Here is a 20,425-nt window from a genome sequence, read left to right as displayed (position 1 = left end):
TCTTTAGTTAAAAAAGGGAAACAAAATTTTTTCATTTCATTTTTGACTGCATTGAATTTCGAAATTTTACACAATTGCTCCAATTGCTTGGTTATGCGTTTAAAACTAGCAACAGCAACATGTTAATATTGCGTGCAATTTTCGACCAGTTGTTATGCAGGATTATTTATGGGATCGAACGAATATTGGTCTTTCTGTAGTTTAGCCAGTGGCTAACCAAATCAAAAAAAAAAAAAAAAAATAAAAACAGCTTTCTCTTTTTTTCCAGTTGCGATAATTTTTTAAATGCAAGACAAGCCCTTTTCTCAATATTTGATTTTTTTTTTTTGCAAAATCATTCGGAACAAAACGTGTCTTGAGTTTTTGTTTTCTTGAAGCTTTAAGGAGAAAATAAACAAAAAACTTTAAAATTTTAATTAAAAAGAAACATGTTATTTTGCATTAAAGTGCGTGCAAAATATGAAATGATGTCAAAAGAAAAAGGATGTACAGTTTTGAAATTATATAAACAAAAAAATATTATTAAAAGTTTCAATTTTTATTGTACTTTTCAGAAAGTCAAAAGGACCTAAGTTCGTGTTTTGGTAGAAAATAAGATGAAAATGCAATTGTACCTTGCAACAAATTTTATATTTTAATAATCGAATAATTTTTAATTATCCGATTATTAACCGGCTAACGTAAAACCTCAAATAATTATTTGTCGATTAAACCGAATAAGACAAAAACCCGAATAATTGAATACTCTAATGCTTACCCAACTTTTTTGGAATTAAAAACGGATTTATGTTGAAATGTTTATTAGTCTATTCTTTTACTCAAACCCTCCAAATCTTGGTAATTACTTGCTATTGTAACCACTTACCTATTAACATACTTTTCAATGACTACAACATATTGTTCTGATTATATAGAATTATCATGTCTTATTAGTAATATGTTATATAATTGCTTATGCGTGAAGATATAGAAGATGTAAATTTGCATTGACAAAATTTTAAAAATACTTGTAAGTTGAATGCCATTTCGTAATTAAATTTTAGCATTTTAACTCCTGACATTGTAATGAAAGTTATTCTAGGTACTTATTTTATAATGCTATTTTGATGAAATTATTATTTCTTTAAGAAAACTTCTAATATGGACTAGAGTTAAAAACTAACTCCTTATTAGACATATTCTATAGACAATTGGCTACAAATCATATTAAATAAAAATAATTAGGAATTTATTAACGATTACGACAATTCATTACCAAGTAATGTATGAGATAACTACATATACAATACTCATTATCAAAATTTTAAAATTTTTATTGCAAGGGTTTATTTTTAGAATTTTACTCATAAATTTTAAACTGTTAACTAATACAACGAGTCAATGAACGTGTATGTTCAGTTTAACTTATGACGCTTTAAAGTTTCAACCTGTACATTCCCAACAAAAATTAGGTAATGACTTTCAGTTGTTATTACTTTATTAGCAACATACTTTTCAATGACTACTACACAGAGAGAAAAAAGAAGTTTCCCTGATACCAAATTCACACCAAAAAGTTTATAATTCTTCAATAACATCCGTTGTCAAACTATATACATACGTACAAAAACACTATGTTGTTGTCGAAATGTAAATTTTATAAACATCTGTTGTCTAAAGCTCACTATTGACAACGGATTGTATCAATTTTGGTACTTTTCTACCGGTGGTACACAGTGTAGATTGCAAAGAAGTAATATAATGAGGTCGTAATAGTAATAATGTGTTCTATTGATTGTGAAGCTATAAAACCTGTATACTATTTACTGTATACTTGTGTTTCTAATTACTCTTAAGCGTAAGCGGCTAGTACTTACCTCCAATGACATCAAAATGTTAAGGTAATGACTTAAGACGCTATTGTTTAGGAATAGCATTTTAACCCCTTAAATAGCATTGAAAGTTTTTATTGGGTTGTATACAAATTAATTTATATTATTTTCCTTTAGAAAACCCCCCTTCAATAACTAATTATAATAATTTTACTTCAATTTCAATTACTATAAGCAAATTAATCCCAAAAAATCCTACATTCATATCAGTTAAAATTTAAGATAAATATGTACATATGTATGTGTTTTCTTGATTGTTAAAGTCAAAGAACTTTTATTGTAATTTTGAGGTTAAAAAAAAGCAATAGGCCAATATTTAAGAACATAAATTAAAAAAAAACAATTCAAATCAACTCGAATTATTGGACAAAGTGTGACGTTTAACAATTAAAACCACCTCGTCATCATAATCGTGAACGAGTAGCTTTAAAACATATTTTATTCATAATAGTTGTTGTTTATGTTTTATTTATTTTATTAAATATTTTTTTTAATATGAACTGTTAATTTAGCTGCCGTGTTGTTTTTGTTTTAATCTGGCATGTGTGCATGTTTTTTTTTTATTTAAAATGTTCAAATCTGTTTGTAGTTGTAGCCGTATAACAACAACATCAACAACAATCAAACCAATATTTATTATAGTAGTATCTACAAGTATTTGTTGTGTTTTGTTGTACGAGTATATGTATCTGCAGATACAAATTCAAGGTAATCGAGACCTTTCATTTTCCATTTGAAAATTTTAATTTCAATTTTAGTACGAGATCTACGTACAAACATCCATCCATTCATCCATATAGTAGAGTGAAGTATATTTTTTTTTTTAATTTTTCTACAGCTTAAAAAAGTCTCACATAAACATGCATAAATAAATAAATAAAATAAATGTTGTTAGAATATTTAAAAATCTGGTTTAAATAAACAAATTCAGTGAAAAAATCGTATAAAATAAAATTGAAAAAAAAACTAGACAAATACAGAAATTGTTAATTGTTATTTAAACATAAGGAGTGGATGCATGTTTTAAAATAGTTGTTATATTTTAGTTAGTGTCACCAGAAGAATAAAGATGTTGTTTTAAAATGAACTTTTCCAAGTCTAACTAACTAACTAATTTACTCACTGTCTGTCTATTTCCAACAGTCCATATGTCTTATAGTATATGATCTTTTTATATTAAAGTTTAGTTTTTAAATTTATGTGTCTAACTTTAATGATTAAAGGGGGTTGTTTTATTATTTATTTAATTTTTTGTATTTTTCTAGTAAAATTGTTTAAACTTTGGTTTTTGATTTGCATATTTTTCATTTTATTCAGTACATAAATTGTATTTGATTGTTTTTAATTAAAATTGCTACTAATAAATAAATAAATAGCATTATAGTTAAACTTTATAATTTATTGTTTATTTATATATTCACATACACACACATATATGGGTAACTGAAATGAAAAAGGGTTATGTTTCAAAATTTTTCGCTTCCTAAAAGATTATGCCGCAATTAATCGGACAAAGATTAAAACATTGTCAAATCTAACTTTGGTAGAATACTTGGCGGGGGGGACTTTCTCCGCATTTCGATTCGAAAGAAAAAGCTTTCGAAACTCAATGTATTTAACATACAAATTCGAAAACTTTTTAAAAAATAGTTTTTTACTGCCCGGTCCTTTTTCTCATTTTATATTGAAAACAAAAAAATTTTCGAATTTATTGTTGTTGTTTTTAATATAAAATAAGAAAAAACTTGTTCCTTCGCATTTAGAGGAACAGGCCCCTTATTTCATTTTTCGTTATAAAAAGTACTAACATACTTTTCAACATATTCTTATAGTCAATTGATTATTCTATAGACTTGTCTGTAGACTAGATTAGAACTAGTCAATGTTCTAGTCTACTAACTATTCTCTTAACTAGTCCTTAACTTTTTTTACCAGTATTTTGTTTAGAATCTTGACTATTCTTTGGACTGGTTTATTTGACTAATTTACGGCCAAGTCTAATAACTAGTCATAAAATTATCTACAGACTGGTATATGGGTTGGTCTATTGATTGTGTATTGAATAATCTTGATTTATCAACTAGTATATGAAATGGTATGAACTAGTATATTAAATTGTTTGTAGACTAGTCTATTGATTAGTCTATGGATTCTTTAATGGAGTACTTTATGAACCATCTAGTGAACGTTCTAGTCTATTGATTAGTCTCATGACAAATCAATTGACTATTCTGAAAACTAGTCGATGGACTATAGTTCAAAAAAATCTTTACTTACCGGGTAAGTAGACAAGTAATATTGGGGCAAAGTGTAAGCAGTTATAATTTTGAGAGAATAACTACTTATTTTTGTTAGATGATGGCCAAAAAATAACTAGTTACAAATGTGCTTATCCGACTTTTTTTATTTTCTATGTTTATTCGTCTACTTTTTTATCCATTATCCTGGATATTTATCATTCTATCTGGAACGGTTTTAAGACAAATGAAAAAAAAACTAATTTTTCTTGTATCTAGTATGGACTAGGATCAGAACCAATATCTAAATCATTGTTAGACATACGCTATAAATAATTGTCTTAATGTCCTATTAAAAAATATGATAACGATCACTCGTTACTAAGTAATGGATGTAATAACTACATTATTACAATAGTCATTACCAAAATATGAAAATTTTTACTGGGTCAATATTATATTTTGTCTATTCTAGTCTATTTATGGACTACACAAGTCTATATAAGTGTCTATATACTAATCTATATATCAATCTTTTGGTAAGTCTAGTTATGATTTAGCCAGTTGACTAGCCTCTTAAGTTGCCTATATTGACTATTCTCTTGTTTAGTCTCTTGGCTATTCTATGAATCATAGTCTATAGATTAATCTCTTGCTTAGTTTTTTTTAGTAGTCTTCGGTATATTTTTTTAATGTTCGACCCTTTTTAATTTCAGTTGACTATATAATTACTAGCCGATTGCATAGACATTAGTGTGTGTGTATATGTGATTTTTTTAAATGTTAAAAAAATGTATTTTCAATTAACTATTTTGCATTTTATAAACTTTAAAACTAAAGCGAAAACAGCGGAAGATATTTTTTTCGTGTTTTTTTATATTCTTTAACATAATATAACAATTTTTTTATAGAATATATAAAGTTTAGAATATATAAAAATAATTTATGCACAAATATGTATTTGTAACATTTAAAACATTGTAGTTTTTAATATTTAACCCTTAAAGGGCAGACGAAAAATAATAAATGAAGTAATTTTAGGAATTAAATCGATTTTAAAGTATTTTCAAGTGCAGAGTCTTACCATACTGTTACAGCCAATTCATAATAAATTTAGTTTTAATTTAACATTTTCTTTTAGTTAATGTTCTTTATTTCCCCAAAGGGTTAATTCCAATTAATAGTTAAGTGTAGTTAGTTATGAATTATTACCGCTAATTACAAAACTATTTTCTCTCTGTTAACAGTTTCATAAATATTTTTCTTAATCTCTGAAAGCTTAATAGCGTTTAATTATTCATTACACATCACTTAGTCATTCATTTCTTACTTCAATCAAATTTACATTGATTTTTCATTAATTTAGAAATACTTTTAAAATAACAATTTATAAATGCAAGACATTGATTTGAGCTCATCATACTATTTTAAGGGGCTTAACTAGCTATAAAATACGTCAAAAATTCTCGAGACAAATATGGTTTTAAAAAAAATATTTTCTTACAAGAAATTGCAATTAAATAAAAAATATGATATTTTATATATTTTATAATAATTGAAAATAATTGTTTAGTTTAAACTATTAATTAATAATTGCAAGCAATTATAAAGTGGCTATAAGCTATATGTCCGTATATGAGATCTCTCATTAAATTTGCTTCTCGAACATGTCTCTTTATGTCGTTTCCTGTCAAGAATTTTATTTAAATTAAAAAGCAACCAATTCACATTAAAAAAATCTCGTAAAATTTTTCAAATATTTCACGTTCCATTGACACTTTATAAAACACGAGATTTCGAAAAACTGTATTGTATAAAAGATGTGTGGAGTTAAAGTACACGTACATATGTATTTTAATTTATAATACAATTTTATTAAGATTATCTATTAAATCTATTTTAAATTTTCGTTTAATTATTTTTGTATTTGTTTATTTTTTTAATTTGCCTAAGTTTGAGTTTTGCAAATTTATTTTACGACACCATTCATTCTATTTAATTTTATTTTATTTCATATGTATGCGATTTTTTTTTGTGATCACGATTTCAATTAACATTTTTATTTTTATAGCAAATGAGCAGTAGTTATTTTTCAAATATAATTTTTGTCACCATATTAATTTGCACCTTATAATATTTAAGATTATGTATAGATTTTTGTTACAAAAATTATTTTCGGTTATAAAAAAATACACTAAGCGCCAAAAGTACTCAGTAAAATATTCTTAAATTATGAATATTTTAGGTAATGTAGTTAATTCATACATTACTTGGTAATGAGTGATCCTTATCAAAAACATTAATTTATATTTTCAAATAGGATTTGTAGGCAATTGTCTATATCGTGTTTCTAATAAGAACTTAATTAAGGGTCTTTCACACGATCACACTTCACGTACGTAAATGTCATCCATATAAAACTGGAAAAACAGACAATTTTGTTCGTTTAAAGTAATATTTCTTACAGTAAATTTGAAATATAAATTTCAATCGTTAAACTGAAAACATCTGATTATTAAAAAATTGTTGCTGTTACTATGCTACAGTTTTAAATTTCAATCTAGACTCACCCCAGACATTTATAATGAATGATCTGTTACATTTTAATCAAAAGGCGGTTAAATTTCAAAGCATATTTGTAAAACATACACATACATACCAACCATAACAAAAAATTATGCAAATATTTTTATTAATATTTTGTGTTTTTTTATTTATTTAAAACAAAACTTGTTAGTGACAAAAAATGCACTCAGTACCGGTGACAATCGATTGACTGAATGACTGACGACTGCCTGAATATAGATGGGGTGCAAAACATTTAAAAATAATTAAATTAAAATTAAACAAAAAAAAAAAATAGATACAAATGTTTAAAAAACAAAAGATTCATTAAACAAACACAATAAACGACGAGCACTTTAAAACAAATCAACACAGCTCAAACAAAAAAGAAACTTAATAAATTCAATAAAATGTATTAAATAATTTTTAGAAAAAAACGACAACTATTTTTTCAGTATGAAATTATTAACCAGTTTTGATTTTTTAAAATAAATAAACATTTATGTAGATAAGAGAGTATGAAATGTATCAAAAAAAAATACAATTTGTTTAAAATTTTATTTTAAAACTTGAAATTGCCAAAAAATCATGCAAAATAAAATTTTTAAGGCAAAAGTCAACAATAATAACATTAATAATAAAATAGCAAAAAACACAGATTGACAATATCAATAGAAGATAAAATAGCAGCAATTAAATGCAAATACACATTTTTGTACATATTAAACTGACTCAGGTATTTGGCCAGTAACTTGTATTAAGTAGATAGAGACAAATTGTATCCAATGACAACAAATAGATAAATTAAATTTAATATTTTAAAAGCCCCAAACATTTGTTAGAAATTCAAACCATTTAGTTAATTATTTAAGCCCAACTTATGAAAAATCTTCTTCCTCTATTATGATCTCATATTTAAAACGCCAATTTAAAAACTATTTAAAATAGTATGAACTGCATTGATTTGTTTAATTTTTTTCCATTAACTAAAAACGTTTATGTGGGTGGTCGTTTTAGTTTGATGAAAAATTTTAATTAGTTCAATGACGCGTGTTTAACATAAATAAGTTAATTGATAATTTTTATTTTTAAATATGCAAAATTATTAATGGGTTTTTCCATTAATTATAGAATGACAAATTAAATTATCAAATGTTTACTGCTAATTTGATATTTTTCTAGTTTTTTATGGATTTTTAATAGAGTTGTTAGAAGTTTTTTGACAATAACGTTGATTACACATTTTAAATGTTATAGTTCGAGTAGTTTTTAAAATTATAAGTAAGTTTTGGCATTGAATCTAATATTGATTTTCAATCGGTAAAACAGTTATGTCGCTTAATAACTCACATATAATTACAATAATGTAACTAGCAGTGACGTTATGATGCCGACAGAACTAGAACAGAACTAGAACTAAAACTAGAACAGAACTAGAACAGAACTAGAACAGAACTAGAACAGAACTAGAACAGAACTAGAACAGAACTAGAACAGAACTAGAACAGAACTAGAACAGAACTAGAACAGAACTAGAACAGAACTAGAACAGAACTAGAACAGAACTAGAACAGAACTAGAACAGAACTAGAACAAAACTAGAACAGAACTAGAACAGAATTAGAACAGAACTAGAACACAACTAGAACAGAACTAGAACACAACTAGAACAGAACTAAAACAGAACTAGAACAGCATTAGAACAGAAAATCATCTTATTTTATCTAAGTATATAGTCCTAATATTAACTTTGGTCGCGTTTAAAGTTATTTTAGACCTCTAACCCAAAATATCTAAACATGGGGTAAAGTTTAATTGACAGTTTTCAGACAAAAATTACTTTAACCAACCTGCTTAACGATATCCGCAGTTGAAGATAGCAGGGAAAAGTTTGAAAAGAATAGATGGGAAAAGCTAAATATTTTTAGGGCATTTTTTCTGCCATTCAATATCTACCCATGTCAATTAAAATTTTTGTTTTAATTAAAAAAAAAAACAAAAAAATAAATAAAAAAAGCCTGTGTAATACCATTAAGTAATATAAAATCTGTAAAAATAAGTTATATTAAAAGTGTTAAAAATTTACATATTTATAAACTTTAAATCACCATAAAAGTGTTAAACTTGATAGTAATATTCTTTTATTAACCAAAGAACCTACATATACATATAAAAATCATCCTCCTCTTTAAGTATTGTATTACCACTTTATATTATTTATTTTTTAGAAAATACTAAAAAGATACGAAAACCAATATATAAAAATACAAAAATAAAAAATTAATTTTTTACAAGGTCAAAGAAGGCCTGTAAAACAATTTAAGTACAAGGTCATACAAGTCAAGGAACATAACATCATCAATAGTAGATCAAATCTTATTTTCTTCTTCTGTTTTTTAATTAGGTTGAAACTTAACCAAGTTTTTGTAGTGGGTCAAATTCTCTAACGTTGTTGAACATCTGATACATCTTGTTAAAAATTAATTATTAAATAAAATGATGTTGACGTGTTTTAACTAGAGTTTATGAATTTATGTTTTGTTTTCTTCTTTTATTTTCAATATTTTTTTTTTTTTTAATTTTGAATAACTAATACCGGAATAACAACAAATATTATAAAAAAGACCGGAATTTAATAATAATAAACATACAAAATTTTAAAAAAGTAAGAAACAACGGAAAACTTGCTGTTTAAAAACATTACGATGTCATACTTAACGCATTGCTACGATTCCATGATGAGTATGTCTTCAAAAATGTAGCCAAATATTTATAATTTATTACCTTAAGTTTAAAAATAAATATTTTTAAAAATATGTATTTAAAATCTTTATGATTTTAATATTATATTTTGGATTAAAAACAAGATTTTTTTAATGTGTATATTGATAATTTTGTATCGAATTATAGATTTAAACGGTAGCAGTTGTGATTTCGAAGAAATATGTAAACAATGTAAGATTACATAGAGGGAAAAAGAAATATACACGTCTGGTACCGAATTGACACCAAATCGTTTATAATTTGTCAATAACATTCGTTGTCAAAGTATATACATACGCGCGACAACATTATGTAATGATATAGTCAGCAACAATTCGTTATCGAAATCTAAATTTTATACACATTTTTTGTTTTACTGTTAACAAGCGTGGTAAGCTCACTATTGACCACAGATTGTTGTCAACCGCAAGTACAGGTAAGCTCACTATTGACCACAGACTGTTGTCAACAGTGAGCTTACCACGTGTATTATCTTTCCTTCTGTTACCCAAATCGCTTGTGTTTTCCCCGTTTTATAATGCCAATTTTTTAAATTCTCATCCATGTCCATTGTCATGTCCATGTGACACTTTTAAAAGAAAAATGTATTATAAAATTTGTTTAGAATCCAGAAAAGAATTGTCCTTAAATTTGGTTAAAAGCTTAAAGTTGCTCTTGCCTCTCACTATATGAATGATTTTAAAATATCCACATTTAGTGCACAACCAGTAAAACTTGAATTTTGAGTTATGACTGTCTTGTATTAAACATATTCATTTAGCAAAGATCTATAAGTCTTGTCTGTTTGGTCATTTCCTAGTTAAATTTATTGAACCTTTATAAAATTGAATCCTTTATTAATATCATACCCACTGTGCAGAGTATGTAATCTTTACTTAAGTACATTTATGTGATCTTTAAATACAACATATACAAAAAAATAAAAACAATTTATTTTCATTTGTAGCTTTTGCCTTTTTTAAAGTCGCTATTTTTGGGCTTAAACTTTATAAAAACATAAATATCAACAAAATTATTAAGAAATTATCCAATGACACTTGTCAGCACGAGATGTTTGAAATAATTTATGTTTAAATTTATACCAAAAAGTGCTTGTTAAGCGAGTACGAGATGTTTTTCAATTACACATAAATTTATTGATTTATTAATTGTCTGACTGTGTGTTTTTATACAAGCCGCCCGGTTTTAACAAAGTGTCAAATGACTTTTGAGGCCTTAAGTCAACGGAAAAAAATCTCAAAATATTTAAACAGTTCTCACTCTCCATCAGGTATTAGTCATATTTGTTAATGTTGATTGCTTCTTAACTGTACTTGTAAGTAAGTAGTCTTTCCTCTTACGTAGTTGCAGATTTTGACGTATTTGAAAAATTCTTTAGACATGATTTATACATTTTAAATTATTAGACAATTGTTGAAAATAGTTTGAATGAATAGTTGTTAGTTTAACTAACAATCTTTAAATTTAACAGTAGAAATTGAATAAATTATAAAATTGCAAAAGAAATGTTTAAAATTTAAAAATAATATATGAATAGTTCCATGTCAAAAATTACCTTTATTAACAGTTTCCCCATGATCTTCAGCATCATAATAGTCCTCTTCTTCACCCTCCTCCAAATCATAATCTAAAACAGCATGTACCCGTGTCTTAGAACCTTGGCCCGCCTGTACCCTTGTAAAACCAGGCGGTCTATCAGGATAGGGATCATTTGAACTAGAATCGTTGGGTGTAGGTAAACCTGAGTTATCAGCCTTATTGTCAGATGTTGTGACACCATAAGTAGGAGCTGGTTTCTCCGCTTGATTGGTGGGTACACCATATTTAGGAAATGTTTGTGATGGAGTAGGATTGGAGACTGATGGAGCAGCAGCAGCTGTATTTATACGTTTCGCTGGTTGTTGTTGTTGTTGGGGAGTAGAGGGAAAATTATTATAAAATTGTGGTTGTGATTGCTGATGATCTTTATTAATATTGTTATTATTAAGATTTTGAGTTGGAACTGTTGGAAATCTAGTGTAAGTACCCTCACCATAGGTGCGAGTATTTGTATTCGCTGTAGCGGTGGCTGTGGCGGTAGCAATTGATGTGGCCGTTGCTGAGCCAGATGATATTGCAGTTTTAAAAACATTATTATTGTTATTGTTAATATTTTGTGTTATATGTTGCTGTTGCTGCTGTTGATGATGTTGAGTATTAATATGACTAAATTGCTGATGATGTTGAAACTGTTGTTGTTGATTATGAAATTGCTGCTGTTGTGTATTTCTGGCTCCTGGCGGTGGTATTGGGGGCAAATAAGTATTTTTACGCCTACCATTATTGTTGTTATTATTGCTGTTGTATTGATAAGAAGTTTGCTGTGGTGGCGTTTGCTGAGGTGGAGCATAGGGATTATTTTTATAAAAATCCGATCCCGGTGGTGGTGCACCATTATCAGTTGGCTGTTGTTGATGATCGGCCGGTGAATAAAGTAAATTATTTGTATTGGCAGCCAATTGCTGGTGTATGGGATGTAAAGGGGATACCGTGGCACTCCAGGGAGCACCCTGGGCTAAAGCCCCAAAGGGTAAAGAGAAGTTTGTTAAGGCCATTTTTAAGTTAAAACTTTTTTAAATCACTTAAGCTACACTTTCCATTTTCAAAACAGAAAACAGGTTGCTGTTGATAAAAACAAAAGATTTAAGAAACAAACTTTTCTTTTTTTTTTAATTTTGTATTTATTATTTTTAACTACTTTTTAATTTAAAAACAATTTTCTTTGTTATTTTGTTATAGAATATTGAATAAATTTTCTCTTAAAATTTTTTTTTTTTTAAATAATTATTTCAACATAAGAGAGCGCCAACTAAATAAACAAAAACACAAAATCACTAACTTTATTTATTATTTAATTGCTTTTGAATTTGCTTGAAAACACTTCTGGTTTTTTTATTTATTCATTTAAATTTTTTTCTTTTTTTATTTGTATTATTTTAAACGAACGTGAGCGCGCGCGCCTCTGACGTTTTATAAATTTATTTTATGAAGGTTTTTTTGTTCAACTCAATTCAAAATTTATTGATTTATTTAAATTTATTATTCTTTACATAAATTTTCGAGCGCTTAAACAACCGTCTCAAGCGAGTTATCGCCAACGACTAACTTCCGAAGGGTTTTGCTTTTTAAAGCTTTACTGTTTTATGTTAACTTAAAAGAAACACTATTCACCTACAATTGACAATTAAAAACTATATGTTATTGTGCTCACACAAGCTACTTTTTTGAAAATTTCCTTAACTCGTTTTTTTCTTCTACACACACTTTTTTTTCCAAGTTTTCAATATTCAAAAGTCATTTTATAAATTGTTCTTAATTGTTCTCTTGATTCTAAAATGCTGGGAGTTTTGTAGATTGTTTATTGTATTCGGAACTCAAAATTAATTTCAATTTCCGTATATTTTATTTTTAAACTCTGTAAATATTTAAAATTTTAACGGTTTATTGTTACTCTTTTCGCTCAGTTTGTAGTGGTTTTATATTTATGCTCTTCACCTCTGTGTTGACTAGTGTGGTGAATTTTGATTGATCGATCGGTTTTTATTGTATGTTGCTGTTAAAGTTTGATTTTAATAACAATAAAAATGTTTTCTGTTTTTTTAGTTGATAAGAATCTTTATTAAAAATGCCTGGCAATTTTAGTTTTCTTGAAATGATAACGATGCATCATAAAAAAGTTTTTAAGATAAATGTCAAACAAAAGAAGATCACTTAAGCTACGTTCAGACCTATCAAACATTTGATGAAAAAGTTTTTTATATTTTCTATCTTTATAACAAATTAAGAAGTCCATTAATTTTTCCTATCAAAATAATGCATTTGCTTATACACTTTATTAAAATTCATATCAACTATAATAGTTTCATTTCCTAGAAAGCTAACAACTTCATTTATATTACAAATTTAAATAAAAAATCAATTGTATTTTATATATCCTCTTCAAAAGTTTAACATTTGAGTTTATTAAACCACATTCGTCATAAAATCGCTCAACTCAATTTAATCGATACAAACCACAAAAACCGCAAAACATTTTATTTAATTAACTACAAAACAATATAAATTAATGATAAGAAATTATTTTGTTTCATTTCTATTAACAAGTCCGTTTTAAACAAAAAAGGTCTGTTTTTTAATCCGCCAATTTTTTTCTACATAAAATGATACACTTTTCTTGCTACAAAGAAATTTTTCATCTTATTATTCCATCAAATTATATTAATCCTACCACTTGTATCTAAAAAAAAAAAAACTAACAACTGTTAGAACAACTAAATAATTTCCAATGATTAATCATAAAAAAACCTGGGGAATTAAGAAGAATGAAAAAAAATCAAATAAAAAACAAGTGTCAACAAATGTGTTGATAGAAATGATTAAAAAAAATATATAAAACGAATAATTTATAACAAAAATGACGTTACAAGTTCGACGTAAAATAAATGATTAAATGTGTAAATAAATACAATAAATTCAATTTACATAATGTAAAGCAGTTGTTTCTACATAAATGGCGGAAAAATAGTGTAATTGATATACATCTCTAATGAGTAGATCATACAAAGTATTACATTCGTTTAAAAGCTTTGATTTAAAAGCATGATTGAATAAAAAAGTATTCCATTATAAAAATGGAAAAATGCTATTTTGATATTTCATTTGGATTTAGCTTTTTTTCAAAACGCTTTTTATAATAAAATTTCGCAAAGAAAACTTATGTGATCAGAAGTTATTTTCTTCAAAAGCTTTAAAGTATAAAATGTTTTTATGAGAAACTTATCACAAAAAAAGTTATTAATAGAAAAAAGCTTTTCATCAAAACCAAATCAAAAAAAATTAAGTATTTTTGTGTTAAGAATAAGTTGATTTTTCACTTTCTTAAAAAAAAACTTTCAAAAAAAAGAAAAAATTTTGAGAAGAAAAAAATTTTAAGAAATAATACAATTTTTGAAAGTTTTATAAGAAACTTATCACAAAAAAAGTTATTAATAAAAAAAATACAGGCTTATTATAGAAAAAGCTTTTTCTTAAGAAAAGCTTTTTATACAAAAAAATTTTAAATATATTTGTATTATAAAAAAGCTAAAAAATCGTTTTTTATAAAAAACTTCCAAAACATCAAAAATATTTAAAAACAAAACTTTAAGAAAACGAAAAGTTTTTTAAGAAGTAACTTTTACGCATAAAATATATAAATATTTTAGCCAAAAAAAGACATTTGAACAAAAAGCTTTTTCACAATTTTCCTTGTTTTTTAAAAGCTTCCGCCTTAATTATGAACCCTAAAACTTTTTTATCAAAAAGCTGTACTTACACTTGTAACATGAAAGCTTTTTTAAGCAAAATATAGATCGACAGTTTTTTAATTATGTTAAGAATGTCTTTTTTCTGAAGTTTTTACTTTGTAATGTTTCTATCAAAAGCTTATTGATTTTTTTTTAATTTGTGTTTAAAAACTAGCTGTTAAAAATAAGTTGATACATAATTTTGTATAAAAATTTTTTCTCTAAAAAGCTTTTTATAAAAAAAAAACTTTTTTTGGAAATAATGTTTAAAACCCTTGCTGCCTTATTCATAAACATTTATCAAAGGTTTATAGAACAAATTTTGTATGGAAAGTTGATTTATAACGACGCATTTAAAAAAAGCATTATTAAAAGTGATTTTTGTGAAATTTTTTTAAAACAAAAATTGTTTTCGCTAAAAGGCTTCAAAAACAATTCGATCAAACGCATTTGGAAAAGAAATCTTTAACAAAAAGTTTTTTTACAAAGTCTAATTTTTCCTTCAAAAACTTTTAGAAAAAAGTTTTTAGATCAAGAAGCATTTCACCAAAAGCTTATTTTTACAAACAAAATGCTTTTTAAAAAATAAATTTTGCACCATAAGCTTTAAGTATTTGGTAAATATGGTTGAAAATATGATCTGCATTCAAATTCTAAAAGAACAATTTTTTCCCAAAATATATTTAACTGTTAAAAATATTGAAATAAAACTAATACTTATTTCTATTTCTAAAGTATGCTAATGTGCCACGTGTATGAGTTTACAAACAAATACCCACACTTAAAACATTGAAACAAATTTATTGAACTCTTTAACCAAATAAATAGTGATACAATATTGAATTATTTCAAATTTTAAAGAAATCGAAATATTGAACAAAAAACAACATTTAAATTAATAACTAGTTCAAAATATTATGATTACTAATCCCATACAAGTTCTAGAATTCAGTTCTTATGGAGTGCAAAAACAGTTTTGTACATTTGACCACAAAACATTTTTAAAAAGAAAAATGATTTTATTTCAAAACGAAGGTCATTTTTAAACTAAAAAAAAAAAAAAAAAACAATATGTATTTTGTATTGATCTGATGTTTAGATTAATAATAATCTATATGTATCTATGAAGTACTCTGACACAAACATTAAAACGTCAGCTTAAACAGACCACACATATAGAAAAAATATAAATTAATTTTAAGTTAATGTTACACAAATTTTTATGAAATAAAACTACTTAATTAGTTTTTTTTTTCAAAATTTTTAATTGAAATGGAAATTGAGCAGGGATTGTACGGGTACTTGAGTGGGTACATTAACCATTAAGGCATTTCCTTTCCTTTTTGTGAAAAAAAATTAAATTGAATTTTTAAAAATAATAAAGCCATAGAGTTCACATACCTTAAGTAACCTTGTCAGAGTTAAAGTCAATTTTTACTTGTTATTGTTTCTTTCAAAATTACTAAATGTCATTTTTTCTCAAAAAAAAAAGTCAATGATCGTTTGTTGTTGGCTTTTATGTATAATTGGTTTGTCTATTTGGTTAAAATAAAGTTTTTATTAAATTTAAAAAAAAGTCATTTGTTGTTTTCGTGGTGTTTATGTCAATATTAAATAAATGATAAATAGTTGTTTAATTTCATTGTTATTAATTCCAACTGAATAATGTAGAGCGCCAAAGATACTTAGTTTTGACACTTTGGTTGGTTGCTTGCTTGGCTATTGAACAATAAATGAATCAAGTGCCAGGAAAATAAAATCAAATAAATTTGTCATACCAAGATTACATGGCAAAAATACATTGTTGTTTTCTAACGCCAGTATTAGCACTAACTACGTCGAACAGTTTAAAGCGAACAAATTGAACGCCTTTTTAGCCCTGAACATGACAATTGACCATTTAAGAGTCTATGTTGTTAAAGATTTAAAGTTCTGGTTATTCTGTTTAAAATACGAGGGTAAAATAAACAATTTTAAGAAATTTTATCAAAATTATTTTGAATTTTTAAACCTTAGTGAAAGACCAATAGATATTTCAATGGAATATTTTGAAGTAATTTTTAACTCCCAAAAAAGAAATAGTTCAGTAAAACCCTCGTTTTTTTAAGACCAAGTCTTAAACTTTCAAAATATTTACATACACATATAAATAATTACGTATCTTGGTATTTGTGTAAAATAATATTTACGAATGTAATAATGACCACAACAGAATGTGTTTTTATGTAACTTTTAGCCGCTCCCACCCAAATGGCCTTATGTGCAAATTATTGTTTTTTAAAACTAATATTTTTCATAACTTTTTTTTTCTATATAATTCCACATTATTTGTTCCTTGACACTCAATATAATTTTGGTGCTACCATTTTGTTGTTGTTATTAAAGTATTTCTCTAAATAATAATATTTATTAAATAAATTATAAGCACCATTTTTAATGGCATAAAGTAATTTAAATATTTATCAGCTGTAGGGAAAAAACTTGATCACTTTTTTTTTGTTCGAATACTTGGAATTGTGGCTGGTTTTTTTTATAAAACGGATGAAAATAGTTTTTTTTAGTTGAAATCCTATTACTCAGTATATTATTTGGTTTATATACTAATTTTAATAACATTTTAATTAATTACAATTAAAAAAATATATATTAAAATTTTTAAATATTTCCGTGTTGCTTTTAATGATGTTCTGTTTTTATTAACACATTCTAATGACATAATGTTTGTTTTTATCAGAAATAAATATGACAGTTATATCTTTTTAAAAATAAATCTAAATGATTTATTAAAGTATTTTTAGATTCTTATAAGAATTTTGCATTTCAACCTGTCCGAAAAATATGTGGAGGATATATAAAGTGCTAGAAATGTTACGTTCTAGCTAAATATGTATTAACAATGAGAAGTGATCTTTGTCAAACTTTTAACCTTAATTACTCCTATGCCGATGACAGTATCTTAACATAATAACAATCTCTGAATGAGATCGTGATAAGATTAGTTGGGACGTCAATAGTCGTCTACAGATAAATTTATAATATTCATAAATGACATACTTTTTTAAACTTTCAACCTTAACTACTTCTTCGCCGATGACATTAACTTCTACCTTTCCATTACTTTAGAGATTGTGACAATAAACTAACTTAATAATAATCTCTGTATGAAATTGTACTATGAGTAGTTTTTAATGCTTGAAGGACTTTGCAACATAATGCATATTATCATGGCAGATTCTGTTAATCCATTTACATAGGTGGTGTCGACTTAAGAAATCAGAAACATTATGTGTTCAAGATACGAATAATACTTCATTTACATGATACAGTTATTCGTTATTTACTATCTCTTTTGTCGTTTAACCACTAACTACAAACTGAATGAGTGAAATCTATAATTTTTTCGGATATTTATCAGCTGTTTGTTCTCATATGATGTAAACAAATAAAACATGAAATTCCAAAATAAATAGAAATTACATTTCTTAATTTTTTAAAATGATTTAACAAAAGTATCATACATCATCACATGTACTCCAAAAAATGACAAAATAATCAATGAAAAGAAACAACATGGTGATTAACTGTCAATGATTTAACTCTCTAACGAAGCCGTTTATAGAAGAGGGTAAAGGTACTTATAGGTGAAAGAAGGGTAGCCAACACATCCACTAAGATAATATGTGTCGAATTTAAATTAGGAAATTAAATGCCTTTCATCAAGAATACATTATAGAGAAAATTTATTATTCAGCCGCATCGTCCGAATGTCGAACAAACTTCCCGCATAAGTAGTCCTCAACAATGCACTGCAGAGTAGAGGTAGTGAAAAAAGTGGCTACTTTCACATTATACCACTAATAACATGATCAGTCAAAATATTGTTTATATGAGATTGAATGGGATAGTCTAAACTTAATGAAATCAACACACATTGAGAGAAATTACGGATGGACAATTTGATAGTCGTATGGCGCTCTCCATTTTTTAAATGATTCGAAAAACAAGGAAGTTGCATTAGATCAGAGATTTATTTACATGTAAACTTTTACAAAATTAATAAAACAACTGTTTCCATTCTGTTTCTGATTAATCAAAATATCTTAAAACAGATCTTTTGTATAAAAATGCGTTTTTTCTTATTTATGTCACTGACGGATTACCAAGAAAGTATACTAACAAGAATTTATGGACATTCTTTTACAGGTCGTTAACACAATGATCTTTGTATTTTCCGATTTGAGAATTAGATATTTTTTTAAATATTATATAAATATTGATTTCGAATTTGTCTCGTAATGATACCTTTATTATAAATTGATGTTTTATTTGTTCACATTTCAAGGAGTTGGAAAAAAACAAACACTTAAATATTTTTTACTCAAATATTTACTTTTGAAATGTTATTACAAAATTAAAAGCTGATTAAGTGTTTAAATGTGTGTGTGAGTTTTTTTAACAAAATAATTTCATTTAAAAATTTGTACCACAACAAGATCTAGTTAAACAAATTATTCAACAATTACTTGACAAAATGACAACGAGAGATTAAGATAAATTTACAAATAATGATTTAACTTTTCTAAAGTGTTTACCACTTAAGTTAAGGACTGTGCAAAACAATGCGTACAAAACTTTTGTTAAATAATTTAATAAAAAATTTGCAAATTAAAATAAATATGGTTTATGTCGTTTTTTTCAAACTATTGATACTGTGGTTAAACTCTAACTCTAAAACTGAACCCTATTTAAAAAATCCCAAACCAATCAAGTCATTCAAAACCTTTAACAAAAAGTAAAGTAATTAGAATTATTTTTATCACCAGTTATAGATACATATACTTAAGAATACTTAGATACAAATGAATGTGTACTTTATAAATCAAAGCTACCTTAAGTCATAAATCATTTTTTGAATTTTACCCATATGTAGTTGTAAAACGACTCCTTGGCTGTCGCTTTTTGTTTCTGTTCTATATCTGATTCTAATATTTTAATTATGCAATAATTTCAATAACAATAACTACAAAAATGATTTAAGAACAATCGAAAGTAAATAAGACAATGTCTCATTTATAGATTAGAAAATAAATCATAACGAACTCATTCATTCACCCCTTTAATCTCTAAGCGGACTGAGTATGTCTAAAGTAAAGAGTGTTTATTCAGCACAATTTGTTAAGGATTGTTTTCGATTTTATTTATTTGTTTTATTTATTTGAGTATGCGGGGGATTATTAAACTGTACTTTGTCTCATAAACAATAAATTACCAATCAATCAATTTAAAATATTTTATAAAAACAAAATATTAAGAAAACAATCGGTTATTTAACTATCGGGTATTATATATTTGGAATTTTCAATACTTGAAGAAATTTTAATATCCGTAATAAAATCTAAATTTCGATATTTATTGAATAAACTGCATTCTAAAATCTGGACTATATATTAGTCTACAATACGGACTATATAGTCTATGGTGTAAGACTATTTGGTCAAAAACTGAACGTCTAATATCAAGACTATAATTTAGTCTTTAGTCTAGTCTATAGCCTAGTCTATAGTCTAGTCTATAGTCTAGTCTATAGTCTAGTCTATAGTCTAGTCTATAGTCTAGTCTATAGTCTAGTCTATAGGCTAGTCTA

At 25.9% G+C, this 20,425-nt stretch overlaps 1 protein-coding gene across 2 annotated transcripts in view; it reads right to left on the bottom strand.

The window, feature by feature from the left end:
- Positions 1-12,614, bottom strand: part of LOC111680614 (protein spaetzle 3) — a 32,419-nt gene extending 19,805 nt beyond the window's left edge. Inside the window, exons 1-2 of one of the 2 annotated variants that reach the window (XM_046956529.1) lie at positions 12,336-12,614; positions 11,013-12,118 (exon numbers count right to left, since the gene is read on the bottom strand). In XM_046956529.1, coding sequence (XP_046812485.1) covers positions 11,013-12,051 — 1,039 coding nt within the window. In that variant the 5' untranslated portion in view covers positions 12,052-12,118; positions 12,336-12,614. Of the gene's footprint in view, positions 1-11,012 lie in introns of both variants that reach the window. The other variant, XM_023442287.2, reaches the window with a different exon arrangement.
- Positions 12,615-20,425: the final 7,811 nt, after the last annotated feature.

The sequence above is a fragment of the Lucilia cuprina genome, chromosome 2 (genome assembly GCF_022045245.1).
Source record: "Lucilia cuprina isolate Lc7/37 chromosome 2, ASM2204524v1, whole genome shotgun sequence".
NCBI classification, from domain to species: Eukaryota; Metazoa; Arthropoda; class Insecta; order Diptera; family Calliphoridae; genus Lucilia; species Lucilia cuprina.
The sequence above is the reverse complement of the archived record's forward strand: the minus strand, read 5'-3'. Positions and strand labels throughout refer to the sequence as shown.